The sequence below is a fragment of the Balearica regulorum genome, chromosome 1 (assembly GCF_011004875.1).
Source record: "Balearica regulorum gibbericeps isolate bBalReg1 chromosome 1, bBalReg1.pri, whole genome shotgun sequence".
Classification (NCBI taxonomy): domain Eukaryota; kingdom Metazoa; phylum Chordata; class Aves; order Gruiformes; family Gruidae; genus Balearica; species Balearica regulorum.
This window is the reverse complement of record NC_046184.1, coordinates 185,611,840-185,638,420: the sequence shown is the minus strand read 5'-3', so window position 1 is coordinate 185,638,420 and position 26,581 is coordinate 185,611,840. Positions and strand designations below refer to the sequence as shown.

General features: G+C 41.1%; 1 protein-coding gene across 7 annotated transcripts in view; it reads left to right on the top strand.

Moving 5' to 3' along the window:
* ENOX1 (ecto-NOX disulfide-thiol exchanger 1) overlaps positions 1-26,450 on the top strand; it is a 374,541-nt gene extending 348,091 nt beyond the window's left edge. For all 7 annotated transcript variants that reach the window (XM_075741790.1, XM_075741793.1, XM_075741792.1 and 4 more), the window contains 4 exons: positions 2,866-2,922; positions 19,141-19,243; positions 22,225-22,310; positions 25,496-26,450. In XM_075741790.1, coding sequence (XP_075597905.1) covers positions 2,866-2,922; positions 19,141-19,243; positions 22,225-22,310; positions 25,496-25,627 — 378 coding nt within the window. In that variant the 3' untranslated portion in view covers positions 25,628-26,450. The remainder of the gene's footprint in view (positions 1-2,865; positions 2,923-19,140; positions 19,244-22,224; positions 22,311-25,495) is intronic.
* The last annotated feature ends 131 nt before the right edge of the window (positions 26,451-26,581 follow it).

Sequence of the window (26,581 nt, the reverse complement as noted above, 5' to 3'; positions counted from 1 at the left end):
CACCAGGTTCCCACCTCGTTTGTATAGCTCGTTTTTGTGATTTTTTTTGCTAAAATCTGCCTTTTCATCTCAAGCTGGCAGAGGGATCCTGCCCTGCCTCACCACGGGCATGTTTGTACGGAGCGATGCAGCTGTGGCTCAGCACATCTGCTGGCTCAGCACATCTCGTGCTGATCCAGTTGCACCAACCCAGCCGCATCCGGGCTGGGATGTCCTGCTGGGAGACATCCCGTTTGCTCGCGCACCATATTGCGTTACTGTAGCCAAAAGGTTTCTGGATCAGATCTAGCCTGTGGCTGCCAGGTCTGGTTGTCAGAGGGATTCAAACCCACTGATTTGAGTCAGACCTACCCCAACCACAGCATTAGATGCATCAGAGACTTCTAAGTCTCAACCTTTCTCCTTTCCTTTAAGGTAGTCCCTTGGTAGTCACTGGCACTAGTTCAGTACGTTGCCTCAGCATACTGTCTGCTGGTAACATCACACTCGCCACCAATCTGTGATGAAGCCTGCCTAGGGGGCAAGGCAAGTCCTGTTTTTCCAATATTGTGTGTTTTTCTGAGGTTCCTATTCAACATTTCACTATTTAGAGTAAAGAATATAATTTGAATTTGAATTTAGAAAAAAAGCAATATTGGAAAAAAGAGATTTTTACCCCTTTAGTCTGTGAGAATGCAGCTGCACATTTTCTACCCACAAGTTTTCCACCATTATCTCCACCAGTTCACCTCCACCTCCTACTGCAGTGGTCCTAGTGTAGATGTGGATACTAGCACCTTCTCGCCTGAGCTCTGCCATCATTGTCAGAGCATGGCAGACAATAACAGAGATGGAAAGGTTTAAGCATCTCGTCTGCATTAGATTAACTGGTGGAGCAGTGCCAAGGCGATGATGGTGGGAGACCATGGTGGAGTGAAAGCCTGCCAGACCGAGGTAGGCTAAAGGCTGAGCCCACTCTCCCGTCAAACACGCATGTGGCTGATGAGGAAGTGGTATGTCACCAGCAGAACGCATGCGGAGCATTGTCCAAGAAGCCGGCAGTCACCAAGGGGTGATGGCACTTTATCAGACTGGAAAAGGAAAGGCAAAAGGTAAGTAAGGAACAGCACTCCTCGAGCGCTCAGGATGTGGCATTAGCATGCAGAGCAGTTTTACATACCTGAACACACTCTCCTGACCTCATATTCAGATGAGTAATTCAGTTGAACTCAACATGACTGCTCACATTTCTTAAATGAAGAACTAGCAGACTCAGGAAAAGGCTCTTTCGGTCTTACTGTGATGCAGAAACACCTAAATTTGGTGTTTGGCTGGAAGTAGCCATCTCAGCTCATTCCTACCAGCCATCCTCACAGTGAGGTGGTTTCACAGGATGGTTATTTCTTCTGTGCAGGGAAAACATGTAATATGCATTGGAAATGCATCACCCTGCTGTCAGTATAAATTGCAGACTTTTCGAGGATATTGAAAGATGAGCACCAGTGAATTGAACCAGAACACCTGATGAGTTTGCAGTTCCCAGCTATCCTTTGTACTGCTTTATCAGGGATTGCCACCCCCTTCCCTCTCCATCAGGGCTGGTTTAGTGGCTTGAACTGCAGCTCCTGAACCGGTGTAGTTTACAGCCCTGCATAGTAAGGTACACAGAGACCGTGGCCCTCTTACCTTAGGTGTCAGATTGGAAACCAAGAAGCCAGGAACTGAATCACACACAGTTTAGCTGTTCCTGTCACACAGCTAAAAGATGATGGAGGTAACCTAGCCAGTGGTAGTCCACCAACGCTTCTGAGTCAGACACCTGGTCAAAACATAATAGTGTTCCTAGTCACGTGGATTTTAGGACTGTTGACATTCAGGATCACAGCTGTATCATCAACAGCTACATCAACCCTAGCTTTTTTGGCAAAAAAAAAGGCATGCAGAAGAAAGTTCTGTTTATTGTTCCCCATCTCCCTCAACCCCAGATATCTACTCTGAATTAAGTTAGAATAAAAGCATGACTCTTCAGGGATTTACCTAAACAGTAAATAGTTCTGAGCGGGTCTTTTTAGTGTACAAACATCGATGGCTTATAGGCTCAGGAGAGCTGTGGTGTCTCCTGCTTTCTATGTTTGCTCAATCGCAGGATAAACGACTGCGTATTTCACTGAGGCTGAGACATGAGCTAGAACACTCCTTAAATCTCTTGGGAATAATTTTTACAATCCACAATATAATCCTGGATTTTCCCCAAAAAGCTAATTCAAGAGGAAAAAAAAAAAAAGTTTTGGTTCAGATCATATATTTGGAATTGGCAGTGTCTCCTCAGTTCTTCTTGCCGCTGGGTAAATAAAAGATCTGTTCTTCTCTTCACCTCCTTTTCCATCATACCCAGAAGCCATGTCAGTTATTTAGATGCTTCCTCAGGAAGGAAATATACAGTACCACTTCGGCATCTTAAACAGCTCAAAATATATCATTCAAAAGTAACCATTAGCAAAACACTATTTAGCTAGTGGCAACTTGCAAATATTGTAAAGTTTAAATTAATAGCAACAAGAATGGGAAATGAAATCGTTTATTATTCTTGAGAGCCAATTCTGTACACTTTTTATGCCTTGAAACTACTTTCTAATCTTATTATTTAAAAAATAATGACCCAGTCTTATTATTTTCCTTTTTTTTTTTCCCCCCAACCTATCAAGCCTTAAGTATGTTGGTTTCAAAATGGTTTGAGCAAAAACTCATTAGAATTATATGCTCCATCTGTTTTTCTCATTGGAAGCTTTATAAAATGCTCTTTCAAATAAATCAACGATAACTGTGTGAAATACTCAAGTAATGTGCTTGTTTTATTCTGTTTTGTTTTTCGTTTACTCTTTGCAGTTAAAAAGCGCCAAGGAATTAGCAGAAATCAATGGGCATGATGAATCTCAGGCAAATGTAGGTACAGCTATCTATGTATAGATTTATATATATATATATGCATGCATATGGTCTCAAATTTACTATTTATGTCTTAAAGCTGATAGAATGGCTGAATGATTTGCACATCAGGTTTGAAGTGCCTCAGTGATTTTTTTTTTTTCCTGAAGCCACAGGTTCAAATCCCAGCAAACTTCATTTCGAGGTAGATAAATTGGGTTCCATGCAATTTACTTTGTAGGATTTATTTGGATGAGACTTTAACAACCGATGTCCTACTTGCTGTATGTGGGTGCTAAAGATACCATGGAAACGACTGCAAGAGAAATGCTTTGCCTTAGTGTCCTGTCCAGGATTACTCCAGCTACAAAGTTATACCGTTTGTCTCTGTGGCTGCCACCTTGCAGCTGAGCAAGTCTGGCCATATTTCAGTTCCGAGTGAAGCGATTTGTATACGGGTATAATTTGGAAACAGTTAATTTGCACGAGAGGACTAAATTAATTCATTGAGTCATTATTTTGTCCAAAATCATTAAAGGACTTGTTAAGGTCATGTTTTTTAAAACCTGCTGCCAAAAAAATGCTTCTGTTATTCCCTTATTATTCCCTTAATGATTGCAATCAAAACAGCAATTTGCATAAGGGCAGAGAGAAAAAAGGAAAACTTTCCTGCTATGTTTGTCATCCAAACCATGCAGCTTTGTGCTTTGTCATAAACATATGAAAATTAAAACTGATTATATATGATATCTTCCTCCTAGCCAAGAGAACTAGCAACAGTCTGAAAACTAATATATTTTAACATCTATTTTAGTCAATATGTTGTCTAATGGCACAGCCGGGAAAGCAGTATTATTTTAAACCTGAACGAAAGGCTCAAATTTTGTGGACTGCTTTGTGATAAGGAAATGTTGTCCTCTCTTTTTTAATCCTTTCCTGAATCTCATTCATTGTGGTCTGTTTCCGCAGTGAAGTCGATAGAGCCTCATAGCTCTCAGCATTTGGACAGGAGACATTCAATATTGTCTGATAGCTCCAACAAATCTGCAATTGCAGTCTGTCTGCACAGCGTCTCATTGCCCCTTTGAAAGATTCTGTTTGCAAACCAAAATAAAGACATTAATCCACCCATGATCTTGAAATGCTCACGGTTGCTACCTAAAAACTTGTCTTTGTACAACAGCTGGTTGCGGGTTTCCTAAAGGAATTTACAAATGTAAGACTTACTTAGAAACTTTCTAAAGGAACTTGCTTCCTCTCCAAAAATCTGGATGAAACAATATTTTGCAGGATTGAAATGTTTTAAAGGAAAATTACCTAAATGCTTCAACTTTTATCATTCTCTTTCATATGTAACTGGATAAAACAGAAGAGCCTGAAAGTTTTGGGTTTTATATAATACAAAGGTTGAAATAGCATTAAAAAGAAACATTTCAATTGCGTAAAGAGAGTGTTTCAGTACATCATTCCCAGATATCTAAAACAAAATATTTCAGAATCTTTGGTTAATGGTCAATTTTTCACAATGTAATATTTTGTTCCACTTTGTAACTGTAGGAATTGTTCAAATGCCTGAATTTCCCATAGGCTAGAAACTCTTATTTTCTACCCGTCTTTTCCATGAGCTCTTCCCATGATGATCTCACAGCAATATTAGACTCCTAAGAAAAGAAGTCAATACCTAAATTAATGGTGAAAAGGGAGACCAGACAGCTACAATTATTGAGTCACAGTTGCAGACATGTATTCAACAATTATGCCACCATGAAATCAGAGAAAGCACAGCAGCACAAATGGAAAGAGAGAAATAGAGGGAAAGAACTGACGTTAAAGCATTTGCTACAGTAATGAACTTTGTAAAATGGAAGTTGAGGTACCTTTTAAACAATTGCAATTTATATCAATGTGCTCAGGTGTTGTGCCTTGCAGGTTGTCTCTCTACGTTTGTTCTCAGCAGACTTCATGGTTCTTGCCCTTGGCCTGTGTGCAAATCTGGGATGATCAAAGAGAAAAAGGCTTGGTGGCTCCTACGTAGTTGTTAGTGAACCGTGATGCATATAATGGGATTAGGACATATTTGTTACAGTTGACAGGTTGAATTCAGCAAATGAAATACCTTTACATGCAGACCAATAGTGGGAGGTGTTGGTAAGGAAAAATGGCAATGTATGTCTATACACTGAACACACAATCTAATCTTCACACTATAGCATATTTAGATTACTTTGCAGAAAATCAGGCACCTAGAAAGGACAGTAGAAACTTCAGGCACACTGCATACACATCAAGAAAGCCCATACTGTAGTCTTAAAAACTTTATTTTCTGCAGTCCTCAGGCTTTCTGCTGATGACACTGGTCTGCATCATGTTTTACATTAGAATGTATTGTGTCTTAAAATAAAACCTGGAAATACTTTTCTTAGCAAAAGCAGATACAGATGAAAATATGTGCGTAGACCTATCCTGGTGTGTCTTCCACATTTCCATTATGTGAGACTATCCTGAAAGGAAAACAAGGATATGGACACCTTTGGAAAAAGAAAAACAACCCTCTTGAAAAGTGCCTAACCTATAAATGGACGAATGTTCATTTTTTTCTTCTGTTTTTGCAGGAGAATTGAACACAGTTAACTAAGAGGCTGGAGCAATTGCAATGTTACCCTCCCTGCCATGGCAGTTTGCACAAAAATCTGGGTTGAAAAAACCCCGAAATTTTAGTGTATTACCAGTACATCTGTTATTTCCAGAAAGCAAAACCATTTTACAAGGCTCTGTAAACAGTCATAAGGGTGTTTCACGAGTGACTTGCCAGGTACATGCAGTAATATTTGTTATGCCTGTTGACATTTCCCAGCTCTACTCTGTGTCAGGAAAGGGCAAATGTCAGGCTCAAGCGGTACATAGAGCCCGAGATCCTGGGCTGGTGTTAACAGAGACTTCAACACCCAGGACTGCCAGAGGTGCTGTCACTGAGCATTCATTTCCTTCAGCCCTGCAGTTAGGAAAAATTGCTTCTTGGTTCTAATCTGCCCCTCTTTTAATTTCCTTTTCATTGCTGTATATAATGATATTTAATTTACATTTCTGCCTTAACTGAAGAGAAAATAATGGCTGATGGACAATTATAATTTCAGATCTAATCCTCTTCCAGGATGTTCCTGGACTCTTGGGACCCGATTAGTCCCAACATGAAAAAAAAGTCTTGCTTGGGAAGTGTGCTCAAATAGAGAATGTTTTGCAAACTGAAAATGCTAATCACATGTTTTGTGGCTAACTCTATAAAGGCAATTTATTCTTCCACTGTTTCTGTAAGTTCAGTGGCTTTCTGTGGAGCTTCTTGTATATAGGTTAATTCTGTGTTTTGATCAAAGATGTCCTTCTGCTTGATGCTGAGTTCAGTATGCGTAAGGCACTGCATGCAAATACAGTTATATAGCCCTGGGGAATATATCCCTATTTTGAGGGTGGGAAGGTTAACATCCATGGTATCCCTCTATTGTTGATGGAGAAAGGGAGATTTATTTACACAAGCCTCACTTAAGAAGTAGTTAGTGATCTTCTTCCAGGAGTTTGGCGCTCTCACTTGACAGCTATCTGCCCTCCTTAGATAGCTCCTGTGAATAACTCTTACCCTTTGTAAAAGTGCCATAAAATGTGGTCAAGAGTATCAGTCCTCCAAGTTCAGACCAAAGCAAGAGGTGGATCATGATTGCAGAAGCATTTTGAATGCCCAGATTGCAATCGCATGGTGAAGTCCTGACTATTGAAGTCAAAAATTAAATTCAGATCAGGTTAAAAAGCCAGGATTTCACCAAAAGGCTTTTAGGGTTACTTCATTATCACCAAGGCATAATAAAATGAATGTACTTCAGAAAGTGAAACTGATTTCACCACAAATTTTTTTACCAGCTCTTTGTTCTGTTTGAGTTTCATTGTTTGAACAAAGTAATGACTTAGACCTCATTCGTCTGTCTGCTTCCAGTTAGCATCTCCAGCAGCTTGGACACAATATTCTGTGGGTTTTTCTCCAGACATGAAATCAATAGTATTAAGTAGGGATGCATTTTTCCATTTGAATACTTGAAGCTGTTATCAGAGGATTTCTCAAGTTCAACCAAGCATCTTACATTTGATGTTGATTCTTCCTTTAATTTTTCAAGCAGTTGCCAGATGATCCCTGACTCCGAGGATGAGTATACCCAGGGTGAAATATTTAAACCATTTTACTAAATTGCTCACTTTATGCTACACTGAAAGTGATGTTATTCCTAACTACACCTTAGTCTTCTCTTTTCACTTAGTGTGGTTAATCACTGATGATACTTACCAAAGATGAGTAAAGACAGGTCTTAAATGAGGCTCATTTTTGCAACAAGCCAGGCAAAGATTTTAAAAGTTTCAATTTTTAGAGAAGTCTGTAATTCTATCAAACTTATCAGAGTTCAGTTCTTGTACTTCACTATGCAAACCTTTAATGGAAGCACCCAAGGGTACCTGCTGTGAACATCCCGTGTCAGTGTATGTGTTAGTACACACCTGCCATAGGATGGGGCACCTCCGTGCTGTGTGTCTGCTTTACATTGAGCCTCGTGAGATGAAAAGAGCCCTTGAACACAGGAAGAGGAGAGGGAGCTACAGGAGTGCAATGCCTCCTCAAATCATCCCAGGGGTTCGGGACTACAGGACAAAAGTTGGTCGCCTTTACTGATGAAGATCTCAAGTGTTTGCTGATGTTTTTGCTTCACTTCCTTGTGAGTGCAAGAGCCATTTCCTGGCTAGCCTAGTCTTCAGAAGGCTTACTCTTCCCAGAACAACACCGGCTTCTGATAAAAAATGTGCTCAACATGGCTAATAAAGAGCAATTTGGGCCTAAAGTTACAGGCCAGAAAACTCCAGTGCAGGGCTTGCACACATCAGGAAATGTGTGTTTCTTTTCTCTCTGAGCTACCCGGGTTTGTAAGCTGTGAACCTCAGCTTCAGCAAGCTGACGTGAGTCACTGAGTAGCTTCCTTGGCTTTGTGGGGTCCTCTGGCCTTACAGCAGGCATTTCTGGAGCACACGGGAGCAAGTGGGCACTGCAAAAAGCGAGGTGATGACAGCTGGGTGCGTTTGAGTCCAGGGAGAGGGTGCTGGCAGCCTTTCCTCACCCGAGAGCTCAGGGGTGACGTCCCCCGCCGGGAATGCCAGAAGTTGGGGTTTGCTTCTCTCCCATCTGAGAAGGTTCAAAGCTGTATTTCCTGAAAAGAGCGTGGACTACGTGCACTCTTCAGCCCCTCTGTTGTTAACTGCTCCCCTTTGCAAGATTGTATTCAGTCAACTAATTAATTTAACAAATGCAGTCAATTGTCTAAAGAGAACAAGCAGGAGTAACGGTGCAGTGCAGGGGTGAGGATAGCCCCCTGAGGAGCGAGAGATATGGGCTTATCATGGCTGTGTTACCTTGTTAGGAGGAGGTGCAAGGACCCTGTACTCTGACTGGAATGGGGTGTAAAGTCCCCAGGAATTACAGAGACTCATTTACTGCCTGTGTTCAGGTTCGTCTCTCCTGGTGTGGCCAGGACCAGGCAGTGAGGAGTCACTGTGCCTCTTTCTACTCACTGCCCTCCTTTTTTCATTCCAGGCATTTATTTGTAGTCCTTCCATCACTCATTTCTTCTTGTTTCCTTCAATTTAAAGCATGTGGAGTATGATAAATTCAAGCAGCTATGACCATTCGCAGATCGGCAGCTTTCCTACTTACCACGGCAGGCATGAGGAATGACCACCTCATGAATTCAATACCGTGAGGCCTGAAAAATAACAGGAGTTTAACTGACTCTTTAGGGCCGTGTTATCAAAGAGTCTGCTCAGCCTTCGGAAGTTCTTACACACTGATAGATCGAGTCCCCGTGAGTTCCTCCCCCCCTTGGCTGCCCCAACCCTGGTTCTGCGTGTTAGAGGACAGCAATAGAGTTTCATTAGCACGGTGCACATCTCTCTGCTAGCTGTATCACAGTCTCTGCAGTTTCAGCAACGATCTAACCCTACGAGGAGCAAACGGCTACAGCAGACCGAGAGATATTCTGACACGGACTGTGCTACCTGAAGCACATCTGGGCTGTAGCAATAACCCCTTTGTTAAGAAATCACACTACTTCCCTTGTCCCTAATTAAAAGTGTCAGAGTGACATTGTAACTTGGCTTTTGATTGGAGTGAATTCCCATCATCTGAGGGAGGAGAAGAGAGAACTCTGAGACACAATGATAAAACCCATTCAGCCACCCACTCAGCAAATCACAAAAGTTTTTTGACTTGAAATTTCATATGAGCTCTACAGGGAGACAGTTCTTCAATGCCCAGAGCTACCTGAAATTTTAGTAATATCTGATCATTGTGTGCAGCCTTTCATCCCAAAGCATTTTCCCCGCGTATTTATACTGCACACGTATACAGGAGTCATCCCATCATTTCTAGTGAGGAATAACATTCAGCCTTGTACATACACTGCTGTGTGCTTAACCCACACAGCGTACAAGGCAGATTGGCTTGTCAGAGCACTCAGACTCCCCCGCAACCACCTGAAGGATGATGGGGCCACCTCTGCTGCAGCCACAAGCCTGCTACTGCAGTCCTGGGGCTTGTACACCACATTCACGCTCCCTCCAACCTGCTGAAGTCCTTCAAGGAATAGACTGCAAAAAGTGACAGAAGCAAGAAAGAATCTTCAATATCCCGAGGAGACACTCTTCCTGGAAGAAGAGTACATCATCCTAATCAAAATCCAATGCAAAGGAATGAGAGCTCCAAAATGTTTGTTTCAAGTACTTTCAATATATTCAGATGTGGAGATTCCTGTGAATGTGGGGGTTGTCCTGGGTTTTCAGATACCTAAGATTGATATCTTTCAAATACAAATACTTGCTGAAAACTATTCACTCTCATAAAACACATAAGGTCGATCCCCCCCACACACCCCCCAATAACTTCCTTTCATTTCAACAAAGACATTTTCAAAACAATTCTACACATCCCACAAGGGAAAAAAATTACCTTTTTTTTCCTCTCTTTAACTTTTTTTTTGAAGTCCATCATTTTCGAGGAGATTGCTAGAGCAATATTTGTGTTAGAGACCATTGGAAAGGGTTTTCACAAGTTCTCAGTCTCACGTAAACATGAAGTATCCCCTCCTGGGGGCAGAGCTGGTGGGCAGGCAACGCTTTTGTTCAGCCAACCATTGGTTTGCTGCAATTCCCTAACACAAAGTGCACAAAATGACAATTACCTTTTCCCTTGCAAAACAACCACCTTCACATCACATAAAACATCTGTGTTAAGTCATCAGGAACCTACACATAAATCCAGCTTTAGAAAATGAAGCAACCTGATCATACTTTTAAAAATAAGCATGAAGTAACTTTCATATTAGTCATCCGTATTTTGCATATGTACGTTCCCATAAAATAGATGTGCTCAAATGCAATGAGAACAATATAAAGAGATAGTTTCAATGAGAAAAGCATTTTCAGATTATTGCTAGTTGCCTAAACTCAGCAGGTGAAAGTTATAATAGTAAAAGCTTTGTAATGAAAAAGTTAAAAGCATCTCTCTGGCAAATGGATCGGAAAAATAGGATGTCAAGAGCACCATAATACAATTAATCTTCACTCCTGAAAACATTTCTATCATGTAGGATAAATCGGACGAACTAATCTTAGATGCATAGAGGTGTGTTTGAAGTGCTTCGTTTGCAAGGTCTTATATTTGCTGTTCTAATTTTTCTTCATTGTTGTTCCTATAATTTTAATACCAGATGATTTTTCAAGTCAGTTGTCAACTGTTTATTTGTTAATACCAGTGCACTCTTAAATTTACAGTTCTGCTAAATTCTCTATTAGTGTATTTTAAAAGTAAATTTCTAAATTAGTGTACTTTTAAAGTAATTACAGTGTGCTGTGGCTGACAAAACCAATCCTGGTTTCTTGCATAGCACAAAATAAGTTATCAAGTTTAGGCTTGATCTGCATGAAAAGGTGACACCTGGTCTGTATCATTTCTAATAATAGACCAGTCACGGTCGCCAGCAGTGTAGCATATGGCAAATACGTTCTTCTGCATCACTAGTTAGATAGTAGAAGGAGAAGGATCCTCTGAGACCCTGGGAAAAAACACCGAAAAACAAGGGGTGTTTTTACTGAATTGTTGACCTGGTGCTAACTCTAAAAGTAGCGCAGGCTGCTTGTGAGAGCTCTGGTTTTGGGCAGATGGTTGCATGCCTGGTTCCTTGCCTTATTTGTTTTATACATGATGCAACAGTGTAATTTGTTACTGTAAACTGAGTGATCCCAGTGCACACAGAAAAGGCCAAGAAACCTCTCTACATATATACAGTGTGTCAGCAAGACCACCTAACTTAATGTCAGACACTTTACTGAAATCATCTCTTAGGCTGTGAAGAACCAGGACCATGTAAAATATTTCTAGAAAGTACTTAATCTGCTAGCACAAGATCAATTCATTTGTGGCAACAAAAGAATTATATTAATCAAAGATTATGAGCAATTTTCTAGTCATTAGAGTATTTTTAGAGGAGTAGTCAGCAGAGAGTCAGGAACAGTCACTGTAAGAGGACATGCTGAAGGAAGAGCTCTGTAACACGCATGATGTTCCTGGAGAATTTTTAGTTACTTTTAGAGTTCAAACAACCAAATTTCCACACGTCACATCACAGCACGGTGCCATAGCAGCCCATGAAGGGGAACAAGCTCCATTAAAGGAAGAATTAGAGCCATTTGGCCCAAACCAAGCATTGCTGCTGTTGGAAGTTGCTGAATCCTGCAACCCAACAGAGATAATGTCGGTGCAGCTCCATGCGACCAGCCTGCAGCAGGGCTGAGCAGGAATTCCCCACAAGCACATTGCACAAACACATGTATACAACATGTGCATCAGATGCATACATATACATATGGCCAGCCACACAGATCAGCACAGACTCAGCATTCATAAACACAAACAGCAATGATGGCCTCATCTTGCTCCTCTTTCTGGCTGATTGGGATGAAGGTCCATTAGTGGGAAATGTATATGCAGACTTACACATATATACAACATGGATTCCTCCAGTAACTGGCCTTTGCCTCTCAGTCTATCCCATAGCTGACCTCTGCCTCATGCATACACACACACGCAGCCAGGTCTTTTAGTCATTCCCCAGACCCCATGATGTCCCCAGTTGCTGGCTTGGACCCCCTGGTCCCTCCAGTAGGTCACATGCAGTGTCTCTGGTCTCTCCTGGATCTATCCCAGACCTATGGCCACTTCAGTATGTGGCTCCCAAGCTTCTTATCCTGCTCAGTGGCTAGTCTGGCTTGATGCTCACCAGTGGTCACAGAGCAGCACACGCACACACCCTGGTCTCTCTAACTGCAGCACCCCAGACACATGGCTGACTGACCCCTGGTCCCACTCCAGCTGCTGTGCTCGTACCCCCTCACACACCACCATGCACACAGAATAGAGAGTCCCTCACCCAAGAAAAGAGTTAGAAATTGAGTTTAATGAGTGTAATGCACTGATCAGGGCATGGCATGGCCCTACAAGTGTACTGACCATCAACCTGTTTACATGGGACCAATCCCTTTTATCCTCTTCCCAAACCACCATGATCCCTCCTTTTTCCTGCCTTTTGTTTCCTGCTAAGTACCCTCAACTAAGTCTTGTACAATTCCAAAATGCTTTTCCTCTACATCCCATAACAAGTCCCATACTCCTATAGGCAGTGCCCCCCTCAGTCTGTAAGATGGTCCAGAGAGCATTTCCATTGTCTGGTCTTGATAGGTGTCACGCTCAACCCCTGGGGCTGATGCTCTCCTGTGACAGCCCTGGGAGGAGCTGTGTCAGGGGACTCTCTTTTCTCTTAATAGATTATCAGGCTTTCCCCATCTGTGATGTTACCTCTGTCCTTCTTTGTGCTCATGGAGATAAGTCTTTAACTACAAGTAGCAAGAGGAAGCAGCAAGTGGTGGTTGGAAAAACCCTTCTGCAGGGGATAGAGGCACCCATCTGTTGATGACACATCCCACGTTGTTTGATGAGGGCGCAGAACTGGGATGTTGCAGAGAAACTGCTGAGTCTTATCCAACCATTGGACTATTACCCCGTGTTGCGCATCCATGAGCTCTGACCCCGCAGCTGATCCTGCTTTGTGCAGGAGGTTGGACTAGAGACCTCCCAAGGTCACCTGAGTGATTTTGCGATTCTGTGATCATCTGAGTCACGATCACATCTGTGAGTGTGTTCATACATTGCCACATTTGCAAGAAAATTTGATTTAAGTTAAATTTAAATAAGCTCTTTCATTGTAGTTTAGCTCAACTTGGATCGAAGAATTTTGTATTCACCATGGATTACAACATAGACAAAGACAGCAGCCCATTCTCAACTGACAATGATGTTAAGCTGGCAGAAGTTGTCCTGTACCTCAACCTTGCATGTCCCCATAAATTTAAGATGCCTGACTTGACATACATTGAAACTATTGCAAGGCTTCCATTCACTCAATTGGAAATTGAATTAGGCTCCATTCACGTTAAAACAGCAAGATTAAATTTTCAAATGTGGGTCTGAAGTACATTTGAAGAAAGGCCAGCAAAGCAAACACATCTATACCAGACTTTAAGAGAGCCCCAGGTAAATGAGAATAAATTAAAAACGTGCAGTCTTCATGTCTCAGGCCAGTTTCTACCCACGTTTGCAGCAGAATCGCCAAACCTACCTGGCCATCAATAAGCAGTTTGGGCAAGCAGGTCTGATATCTAAGCCCAGATCTATGGACTCAGAGCAGGTACACGTGTTCCTTTCAAGAGCTTAAAGGACTGAAAATTTGGTATCACATGTACATGGTTCTTTCTTCTATCAGAATCGTAAATCTACCTTTTCTTTTCAAGCCTGCAACATCTCTCTGGCCTGCTGTTAATAGTCTGCAAGATTTTTGCTTATGTTTCAGATATATAGTTGCGTTTTTTCCTCCTACTCATTTTCTCTCATAAATCCCCTGGCTGATGAGAAAGTGCGGTGTATCCCTTACATCTAACATTCAGCAGTTGCTCTGTCATACGCCTGCTGTGTCCAACATCTAGTCTTTCCTTCTTCTGCTGCTGTTTTAATGCCTCAGACAATTGGCTTTGTACATATAGTACAAACACCAACATATCCTGCAAACTCTTCCAGAGTCTGGTAGGATTTTCTTTTACTGGGTTTTTCAGAAGGCATAATATTATTTTTACCCCCTCACCACACATTTCTGCAGAATCCCGTATACTGCAACAAAGGTCTTTGAAGACAATATGCAAGCAGTCATAATTCCCCCTGGATTTAAAGGTAATTATCAAATATTTGGATTACCTAGATAGTGGGGACAGTATTTCAGCTCTTTGGATATTTGTCATTTGCATCCTGATCACATGTCAGGTGTCTTCAATGTCACATTCATTAAATCCCATATTCTGCCTTTCAAGCAGAGTCCTGAACAACAGGTGATGTGGAACTGCCCTCTGGCAGGAGTAGTTTCCACGTATGGCAGCTACTGTTCAAATCCTGCTCAGCTCTTGGTCAGCATTTTTGGGGAATGGCAAGTCCTCACTCCCTCCATTTTTAGGGGTGCTGGCTAGCATATGTTTTCAGGATCATGGAACTTTTTAGGCTCAAGAGAACCATTTTTCCAAAAGAGAGAGTCCCCAGGCAAGAGCAGACATTTTATATTGTCTGCCTTTTTTGCACTGTTGCAAGACTGGCCTGCAGAAGATGAGTGATGTCTGGATTGAGTAGTTTTTATTTAATAGCATACTTTCCCATAGGGGCAAAAAAGAAACCAATGAAGGACTGAAGGACCAAAGTCATCCAGCCTAAATATCTCCAGTTTTCTGGTCTGCTCGTCTCCTGGAGTGCAGAGATAGCCTTTTGTTCTTACAGTACCTGTGACATCCTCTGCAGAAAGTCACCACATCTCTTCTACTCTTCAGGACTTCTGTGTCTCTCTCTGGCAAATGCAGCTCTCTCAGGATTCACGCTCTTATTTGCTGTGTTTACAGTGTGGAACCCAGCTGCTCTGTGGTGGGCCATGGTGGACAGTGAGACCAGGCACCTTTTGGAGCAATCCACTGCCCCATGCCTCTGCATTTGCTTCCAAAAGAAGCCAGAGTACATGAGAGAATGACACAAACCCAACTTCTGTCCCACCTTACGGTCAGGACATGGCTACGGTGTACATTGATGTGTGAGAACTGCCATGTACGACTCTCCACAACCATCAGCTCCACATCAGTGGTGGTATCAGAGGTCTGCCTATGGAAGTGAATAGTCCATGTGAGAAAATTGTTGTTATGCTGTCCTCTGGTTTATCCAGCAAGTTCTCCTGAAAGTTTTCTAGAAGGACTCTCTCTCTGTCTTTCCCTCCCTGGTTCAAAAGCAGGTACCCCCAAATCAAAATGCTGGTCCTAAGCGGTGTCTGCAGAATCATAGAGTTTGTCAAGCCCATTAGGGAAATTAATGTCTTTTTGTCATCTGCTGAAGGACAAAAGTCATTTGCAGGAAAAAGCTCCAAGCTGGCAGTGGTGAGAGCATCACACAGAATGGTTGCATTCATGCTGAGCAGCTCTGGAGCTGTCACCATCAAATCGGGCCTCCTCGTTCTCCAATACCTGACATAATTTGTGAATAATGAATAGGGCCAGGTCCCTAATGATCTCCAGGTGTGATTTAACCTGGATTAAGCCTTCCACACACTGTATTTAGTTCTTGCAAGGTCATTTCGCTTCTAATAAGTACTGGTTTTGCACATGCTCAGCTGTGTTCCTGTCCTTTGATGCTGTAACTGACAGATGGCAACAAAATACTCGTTTTATAATGAAACCTGCTGAAGGAGACTGCTTAGGCCCTCAGCAAATATAATTTGCCAAATAAAGAATAGACTCCAGGAAAGAAAGGAAATAATACTATAATGTAGTATATATTAAGTAATTTTCCTCAGGCATCTGGTGATCAGTAGCTTTTTCTCATGTCAGAGAGGTGACCCAACTGTTTGTTTCCAATTAGTTATTGCCTCATTCACCTTTGTGCTCTTAAAAGTCTGGTTTCTGTGGGTTGGCATAAGTAGTGCCTCTAAAACTGTGCAAATTAACTGCATGAGGATTTGTTGTAGAGGCTTCATAGGTACCAGATTTGTATCTATCTGCAGTGTCTAGTCAGATACTGAAGGTTTTCACTTGTGCTATAATTAGCCTAGTTTCTGGGTGAATTTCACACTCAATTTTTAGACACAATTATGCCCATTTCTCTTAAATCACTATTAATTCTTACCAGCATTGCTACTGAATCCTTTATGTGACCATGCACACCCTGGATTTTCCCATGGTCTGTGCAGGCTTATTTTGGCAGCTGAATACATCAGAGTTGTCTAATTTATCATCTTCTGTGAGGCAGGCGGTTTTGGATGGCAGAAACCCACCCTTTTCACACCTTCAGGAACCTGCAGCCGCCTTCTAAAGCCAGTCGTTTGCTGAGTAGCTATCTTTGCCACGCTTAGTTTCCTAAGGCTCCCCCATAACCAATTTTTTACTCTTTTATCCTCCATACCAACACACAGTTAAGGAAGACTTGATGTGACTTCCTTTAGCATCCATTTACACTGTCCTATAAATCATACAAAATGTTCTGCACAGGCTCAAATCTAGGCATTAAATGAGAATCCATCTGTTCGTTGCTCCCAATGGGAATATAGTTTCTTTCTCTGCATCACTGCTTGACAAAACTTCTAATCCCATCTGAAACTGCCAGTGTGTTGTGTTTGGGGCCTGTTATATCAAATACACATCTCTCTGCCCTCTCCTTCCCCTCTCAGGAACTGTTATTTTTAGACTGCTTTTCTGTCTCTGATGGAGTCAAAAGTTACATCTTAACCTATACAAGCTCTGGTGGCGTATGCTGCTCTGCTCTTCTGCTGCAGTATCATGAAATCTGTCATCCAGCTCTGTTCTTCTGAACTGTAACCCCCTTGTCATTACCGCCCTTATGGAGAAATTCATGTGAACACTTCTCTTACTTCTGTTTCTTGCCTGGGTTTTCTTTCACTGTTCTGGGATGTCATGGCCAGCGGTAGATGAGTATTTGCATTAGCCTTTGGCTGTATCTGGAGGAGAATCAAGAGTACTGGACAACTTAGAGCATCCTCCTGCTGTTATAATGTGCCCTGTGCATTACAACACTACAGGAGTGTTAGCGTTAAGGTGATGTAGCTGCCAGAGCACTCAGGCACACCATTATTTTAAGAGGGGATCACTGCAACTCTTGAACTGCAGACTCCCTCCTACCTGTAGGTGTCTAAATCTGTGCTATAAGTTTCCCTTTGCAGCCAGTGAGGAATATAAAGTAGGCACCTCTAAGGTCCAATTTATTTCAACCTAAAGTAAATAACTAAACTACATGAATAAAAAGTTATTTCATTTCTACTGCCTAAAAAGACAGCAAAGGCTGACTAGCTTACGTGTACACAACGTCAAATAGATCTCTGGCCAGGAGACATGCCTCAGTCGGCCACTACAACTGCAGCAAACCACACGGGACTCAATGCATCTCAATCCTCCTTCGCTGCAGGCTGAAGTCTGTCAGAGCCCCTTGTTGCTGAGGGCTAAGGATGCACATATGCATGTGTGTCGCTGAAATTCACGTAAAGTTTCTTAGCTGACACATGGCAACTTGTTCCTTTTCACAACGTGAGGGAACATTTGAGCCCATGATGCATCTGAGCCATCAGGCACTGCGTATGGGGCAGCTGCTCCTTGGAGCCAGCCTATAAAGAGCACAAAGTACATCACTGGGGGGGGGGGGGGGTTGTGTTATGGTTTTGGTTTTTTTTAATTGAGAATGAGGAAGTGCCTGACTGTTTTTACCAATCTCACAGATTGTGAAGCCTTTACTCATCTATATAGAGGCACATTTGACATATTTTGGAGTTTTTGCCTTTTTTTAGCATGGATTATTCACACCTCCAGAAATGCCCTAGAGTGACCCAAGCCCAGTGTCTCTCTTTCATTGCCAAAAATGCTTGCCAAGAATTTTGGAGCAAGGCATCACCCCAAGTGAATGTTCTAGATGGGCCACATCATTACATTGAATAGTGCAAATTTGATTGCATTTAAAGCTGCCCAGTCCCGTGCAACCTCCAGCTGCTTACCTTGACTCCCCAGCCAGAACAAGAGCACCATTCCTGCACAGTCCCACCTCACACCACCATATCTCCAGCTCCATGCTCTCTGCCTCCGAGGTTTTGCATGGAACTGCTGAGCGTTTCACAGAGCAGATGCAGCAGTGTGAGTCACTGCCTCACCAAGGAACGAGTTACTGCATATCAGTTGCTCCATGGAAACAGCCCATGTATATGCTTGAATATTGTGTAATGCACTTTTGAGGCCACTTACATCCCTCTGAAATAGAGATAGTTTGTTTACTTCACATATACCCAGGAGAAGAGCAATCTGTGTCACACAACTGCCTGGGTACTTCTGATGGAGCGTCTAACATGTGATAGCTTGGCTGAGAGTTGGGTGGTTCAGGCCACCTGGTTGCAGAAAAGGAGCTCAAAGCAGGAGCCTTGACGTGTTTGCCCTCAAGGCTGGCTCTCTTTCAGTCCTCAAAACAAGGTAGCTGTATGCAAACTGCCTGTTAGGCATGGTCCCTGAAATGTGCTGACCCCCAAAATGTGCCTGGGAATTGTTCAGGACAGGGGCCAACACCATGCCAGCACTGGTTGGAGAGTATATCAGGGTAGATGATTGTGCTCTAGTAGCTAGAAACATTGCTAGTGACTGGTGAATTTACTCTTATGGCTGTAGCTGAATGTTCCCATCCATGTTCCCTAGAGGCAGTCTTTGTTTACAGCTGTAATAGCTAGAAAATGTGAGTTTTCTGACCATCCCCACACTTTATGGCACATCTTTCAAGCTGTTATAATGAAGAAGCACTAGGAACAAAGTTATTACTTACTCCACAAGCAAAATTTCTCTTCTTAGCAGCTCTTAGCATAAAGGTACTTCAAAAAGTGTCTTAATATTCTGCAAACAAATCAATTATTTATAACTGTCTTGTCTTTAGATGTTACTTAAAGTAATGATCTTTTTTATAGAGTTGAAAGGAAGCAGACAGGTTTAATTGAAGTAAATGAAATCTGCATGACCACCTGTTTTGTTTTTTAAACTTTATAGGAAATCAATGTATTGACAGTAGCATTGGTCAACCAAGACAGAGAAAAAAATTCAGAGAAACGAAACCCAGGTCTAAAATCAGAGAAAGAGGCACTATTAATAGGTAAGATAACCCAATAGAAATTTTTTGAGAACAAAATGCCTTTTAACAAGTTGTTGTTTTGCATATGTGTTTACATGCATCTCTGAGCTAATAAAAGTAAAAAAAAAAAAAAAAAAAGTTATTTTGTTTTACTTCTGTATTCATAATGGCTTTTAGTATGAGAAATCCTAAAATGTAAGTGAACTTCTCCTTTCTGAAAAATTCTGAGGAGTTTAACGGAAGGATTTCAGGTATGAAGGAAATTACAGGATCTGCATTTAGACTTGCAGCATGAATGTATGAAGACTTTATTTACATCGAGATTTAGCAGGCTGGAATTGTGTAATTTGTTATCTGATTATTACACAAAATGGTGAAGGAGAAGGGGATGGAAATAACATTAGCAAACTACCAAGCAAAAATCACGTATACTGGATGTATTAAGCAAGCCAGATTTATGCTTTTTCGATTAGGTGAGGGAATTAGCAGTATGAATATTTATAAAGAATACCACAAGGACTGTCATCTCCTTTACCTAGAATAAAATCTTTAAAATAAACTCTTTAAGAGTGCCTAAAAGCTAAAGCTTACAGGGCAGTGGGCCAGCTTACTGTTACCACACAGGAATGCTGGCTGGACCCACGCTACCCTCGGAGGGAACGTGCCCCGTTTATATGCGTGCATGTTTTGCATTTGGTTTCGGAGGGACAGATTTTCAAGAAGCCTAAAGGGCCACGGTCCAAAGTGCTCCCTACGGTGTGGTTGCTGGTCACCAGAATGCTGACCTGAAAGACCAGGTTTCATTTCTCTGGTTTAGTCTTTTCACAAAATCAGCAGCATCCCGGTAGGTGATAGTTCCAAAACTACCTTAATTTGTTTAAATGTAGCTCATTTGCATCTGCTAAGTACCAGGAAAGTTGCTGGTTTATTGCTGGTGCACAGATTCAGACAGTTCGGACCTAAAAGGTCATTTAAAAGTGAAGAATGTACTTAAATGTTTAAAAGGCTTAGTACACAAACTTCCTGTGACTGGTGAGATGTGGAACAGTGGGATGTACAGAAATGTATAAATTGATTTAATTTTGCTTGTTATAATGAACTTTTAATTGCAATGGACAGTATTTGATCTGTTCAAAGGTAATTTCTGTGAGAAGGGTAGCAAGGATGGGATTTTAAGAACAAAATAAAGAACTTTTTTTTCTAGGTCACTCATTATTTGACTGTAACAAGTGGTGGCAGTGTCCCAAAGTGGGTCTCGTCCACCAGCTGTCCAGCGGCACACTCAGATAAATGGTGCAATCTCAGTCAAGAAATTACTGGTCCTAATACCCCCACAACTGGCTTGTTACAGGTCAAAGGCAAGAGATTGTTCAAGATGGATTTCATGTTACCTCTTCTTTGGCATGTTCAGGCATGGCAAGGGAAAAATGGGCCTTGCCTCCATCCACTCACTAAGTTCGTCTATATTTTACAAAAGTCAATATGTCTTAGAGGAGAAGAGCATAAAATGAAAACAAAATTACTAAAAAGTTATCATGGAACTCCAGTCAATAACTACAAAATATTTTCAAGTGACTTTTTATTTACATTATATGAAAGAGCCAGCTTTGAGCATCCTGAACTGAAAAGCCTTGGGAACACATTTAACAAATGCAATGTCGTTATTAAAATGTGATTTGAATACAAAGTGGATTTCCAGTCAACCCATCCTAGTGTGATGGTCTTGGCTTTTGCTTCGAGAGCTCTTGCATGTGTACGTATGGTCACACACAGCACAAATAAGGCAACTGCTGCTAGGACTTGCCATAGTGTAAAATTAAATACATGCCCCTCCCATTGCAGAATTACAAGTTTGTAAATGCCATTGGAAAAATGAGGGAGGAAAAGAAGGTGTTCTTGGCAAAGCCAGTCTAAAATGAGTTAAATTTTACTTATCATTTTCAACCATGGCTAGTATTTGGGGAAAAATGAAATCCAAGATTATCCTAATTCATTCAGCATCAAGAAAGCGATATGGCCTGCAGTACACAAGATACAGTGACCCATTTTTGTCATTTGTAAGCATTTTTAATCCTGGTGTTTATGCTTTAAATATAAGGAACTTCCCCTAGGGTGGTTCAGCTAAGAAACCCATCCAAACAGAGTTGAAAATATTTGCTGTGATTCTTACAGTTCAACTCTCCCCAAACAGTAAGTAACACACATGCCATTTTGTATTTTCACTGTTTGTTTAGAAGAGGAGAAATTGGATAGTGCTTTTAATAGCAATTCCAATGCCCCAAATCTTGTTTTCTCTGGTCATCATTGTTATGCTGTCACTTGATTTTCACTGGAGAAAAAAATCTCTAGACTTAGATCCTGACTCCTCCTAAGCCACTTTTATTCCCATACCTTTTACAACTATCCTGTAAAAAACAATGAAGACAGACAGAACTGGCTCTCTTTTAAGAGAAAGTAAATAAGTAAATATGTCATAAAAGATTTGTGTTTTCTTCAGCAGCAGTTAGGGGTAATATGGATTAAACAGTTTTCATAAGCAGCATCAGTGTAATTACTAGAAAAATTTGAGGGAGTGAGGTTTCTGACACAATTATATGAAACGTTTTCACAACAGAACATCCAGTGAAGGGGAAAAAAGCAATAATTTTACCATTACAATATCCACAATTTTATATTGGTAAATCAAGCATAAAATTGGTAGTTGAAATGCTTCCAGCAAGTCTTTGTTTAGAAATTCCTTTATTCATCAGTATATTATCTTGGTCACTTACTTGCTAACTGCTGTCATTCCTGAAGATGAGCTATTGTGTTTACCATGTTATTATGACTGTATTAAAAATGTGCCATTTTGTTATGTTTATTGGGTTGTGTAAGAAAAATAAGAATCATAATTCATACTGAAAAACCTGCAAGAACAGACTATTCAGAATTATCTTGTTTATTTTAATGATATATTGTCTGAGGTAATTTCAATACTTTGTGCACATTTGTTTTTAATACAGGTATCATATCCACATTTCTTCACGTCCACCCTTTTGGAGCCAATATAGAATATCTTTGGTCTTACATGCAGCAGTTGGACTCTAGGGTAAAAAAATTTAATCAAAATCTGTTTTCTCTATAGAAATATTGTATTATTCTTTACTGCAGGTTAAACTCTTCGTGCATTTCCATTAGAAGGATAATGGGATATGGGGCTTGGGGGTTTGTGGTCTTTATTCATTCGCAAATTACAGTGCACGTGCTTGCATTGAGGTCTGTGCCTCGTGCTGCTTAGCTGTTCTTTGTGGCAAAGAAGAGCAGAGCTTTAAATGGCAGGGACTAGCAGCTGATTTTATGATACATGATCCTGAAATACAGCTGAGGAGAAAGAAAGCAGAACAAGAGGCAGGTGTAGCTGTTAAACTGTGCAGAATTTTAGGAGGTGATTCCTTACCCTTCTCAAAGTTGTTAGTCATGGGTCATACTGAACACGTACTTTCCTGAACACATGAATGGACCATGAATCATGCCCTTTGTCTCCACATGGAAGCAGAGAGGACTTCACAAAGGAATTGGCTGACCCTATTGCTAAATTCAGAGGTGTGGCCAACACAAAAGTGAGGCCAACACACTACAGTGTGCAAAGTGTTTTTTAATGCATCAGTATGTACAGTCCATAGTCAATACATACCTGTAGGATAAGATTCTTTGACTTATTTTTAAATATCGACTGTAGGATGAGATGAAATCAAGCCACCAGTGCTTATTCCTCTCCACTGAATATTAAGGAAGTCAAGGGTGAGAAGCTCAGCTGTGAAATAGCCGCCTTCGATCAGGTGAATGCTACTCTAAGTGCTAAACAACCGCTCTGCAGGGATGCTAACACTGCACAAGATACTTCACAGATGCAGGGGTCACCCTGCAGTCAGACACAGCTCTGATCCACATCTGCCAATACTTCCACTGGACATGGGGATGATGGTGCTTGCCCAGATCTTCTTGCAACACGGAAGCAGGATGCAGTTATGGTGTGCACCTGGACTCAGAACGTGAGCAGCTCTCCTTGTATGGTGCTCATTGATGCTGGTAATGTTTTGTTGCCGAAGACTTCCTCCAGCCGCCCATAGCCAAGATTCCCTTCCAGCTGCTGTGATGGGCTGCTTCGATGGGCTGTTTCATGCCTCTGTTTCTGTGAAAAAATAGATAGCTAAAAGCAGAGGAGATCCTGAGCTAGAAGCCCACTGGAAATAAGACAGATTGCATGGAGAAAAGGAAGGATGATGAAGTTCTTAGGAACTATCTTCAGGCCATGACAGCTCAGATTTGCTAGTGCTTTAAAGGGCTTTAAAGCACAATGAAGAAGGAGTGAGGGATGAGGACAGTAGAAAGACGTGAGAAACTGATGAATTTCGATTTAAAAAAAAATAAATCTGATTTTATCAAGACCTGATACATCTAGAGCTTCACACCTGCAACCATTCCTCTTCTGCTTCTCTACTCCCAGCCTCTGCCACATGTACACCTTCCTTCATTTTGTCCCCAGTTCCTGCAGCACCCAGTCTGCCCAATCTCCTCAGTCATCTTTCATGTCCTTCCTTAACACACAGCATTTGGCTAAGTTTCAACTGCTTTTTCCCCTTGCTGACCACTCCAGCGCTGTACCTCTTGAGTGACAACAACAATCATTTAAAATACTGGCTCCTTGGGCTCCAGCCCTGCTGCTCATTGCTTCTGCCCACTGAGGTCTTCAACTTTCTCCCCCTTCAGTGCTGCAGTTCCTCATTGTGAATGTCTGTGGGCTCTCTCCTTGAAATTCTACTCATGTGAGTAACCTGTTGGCATCTGCAAGGCTGCCAGGATCAAACCCTTAACTTGCAAACAGAGCATGGAAGGAGCATTGTGTCCATCCCTCCGAGGTGCCAACATGCCCTGCAGCTAACACTCGACCTACCAGCTGCATAATAAACACAAGCCACAAGATTTGACCTCGCTGGTTTATTTTGGAAGTAACTTGCTTGTAGCAACAAATTACTTTTTAATAGCGCAATCCAGAGATGCAATCTCAGAGATTAATTTCAATTACTTTCCATGGTTAGCCTGTCATTCCTCACCTGAACAGGGATGATAAGGTTAACATACCCATGTGGTCTGAGGGCTCAGTACAGAGCTCAGATGCATTACCCAAAGGTAACCAGCTATGTGTTACATGAGAGTACATAAACATGGACCTGATTACTCTGCCTCCAACACTGATTTTTTAGCACCACCTTTAACAAATAATTTAGCCTTTCTGCTGCACTAACCTCTTCAGGAAAATAAGAGGTGATAGATATTTTCTCACCTCCCTTGGGTGGAATGAGGTATAATTAGCATATTTTATGTTTATATGCTGCTTTAAAAAATAAAACCTTTCATGGAAGGTTCGTACTAATGTGAATATGCAGAAATGCCGTAATTGCCAGAGAAGCCTATCAAACCATGGAGATACCTGTGGATAACAGGTAGCGCCCATAGATTTCTTTACTGTTCCTTTCATGGCCATCACTTTAGAAGAAGTAGCAGTAGGATAAAATGGTTCATTTTCCATGACTGTTCATTTCTTGACTTCCCTACTGATTATACCAGAAAGGTTGCCTTTGTGAAGGTGTTTTCTGCAATGAAAGCATCTTTTCCATTAGGAAGGTGACCAGTTATGAAGGTTTCAAGACCACAAAAACATTCTGAGCAATGCTGAGTCAGGAACTTCACTGCCTAGTTATCTGGGGCTACTGAACTTAGCCCAACTGGGAGAAGATGGTTCCATGGATAGTCAGCCTTAAGTAACAAAAGAAGTTAATTAAAAATAAAGTTGCTATGATTGTTAGGTTTTTTGCAAGAAAAAAACTGATGGAGCTGGAAGAAGAAGTGTTCAAGAGACCATGGAATGAGACAGGAGTATAAGGTCCCACGTGCTTCCTCCACCTCACAAGTATACCTGCAACTGTAGTTCTTAGCTGGACTTTGTACAACACCGTGTTGCAGCAGCCCTGACAAATAGCAGTTGTAATTCTTTTACAGTGGGATGCCACTTACAAAAGCAGAATCATTCCTGCAAGGAATCTGCACTTGCTTTGGAGTCTGGAAATTCATGTCAGGCTAAGGTTAAAAAAATAATAATGGTTGATTGTTTTCATCTACCCTGGAATTTCCCCTCCCCCCCACACACACCCCTTAATTCTCTTATCCATATTTCCTTTTTCCAATCTACGAGGCAGCTTTCTCACTGTAATTTTACCTTTCTCTCTTTCTCAGATCTCCGCAAATGAGATAGAAATGCTTTTGATGAGACTGCCACGCATGTTTAAGCAAGAATTCACTGGTGTAGGAGCAACACTGGAAAAGAGGTGGAAGTTTTGTGCCTTTGAAGGAATTAAAACTATCTGACTGGGACTAGTAATGAAGCTATGCAGAAGAAGAATTCCTAGAGCATGGCAGGGTTATAAAGTATTAAAGTAAGAAATTTGGGTTTGGGCACGTAGTAGTATGTTTTCAGAGTTATCCAAGCCTAATTTTAGTTACATTTGTGACGTTCTCTTGTGAGTGGAAATGTAGTAGTGCACCAGTTCCTAAAATAAAATAAAATTAAAAAAAAAAAATTTAAAATGTGACAGATCTGTTTCCTATGAAAACTGAAGAAAGATACCACAGTCATAATGATTTCAAAATACTACATGTCCTGCATCTAAGAAAAGCTCATTGAGCAAACAGTGAAGGAGAAAGATTGCCCGGTTATGGTCGCTAAGCTACAGCGATGTATATGTAATATGTAGTAGAACTCATTAAGTTTTGTTATTGAAAGTTCTTTCTGTTTAGTAAGAAAATTGAGTAATTTTACAGTGAAGAAAAGCATACCAAAAGAAAACTTGAAGATGTGTCTGAAGTTATTGTATTTTGTAAATTAAGTTATATGCTGTACCAGGGATTTTTGCCTTATTGAAAGAGGCCTGAAAATGTGATTGGAGTCCTCAAGAATGCTTTATCAAGAATATTATTTTTCTAATGTAACTATTCTCCATTACAAGTTCTTTTAACATGGATTGCATATCAATTTTCATAAACATGTAAATAAGGAGGAAACCAGTGTTACTGTATTGTATTTGGTATGTAACATTCAGGTTTATGCATAAAAATAAATATTCAGTTGCATTACTGTTACAAATTTTATAGCAGATATATTAATTTTTATCAATAAATATGACTTCTACCATATTGTTTGTACAAGTTTTTCTTCTGATGTTTTTGAATTTTTATCAATCCAGCAAGAGTCTCCTGGCACTTATCTTTCTCCTACCTAAGCTATTAATTGTAGATAACTTGGTTAAATTAATTAGGATTCAG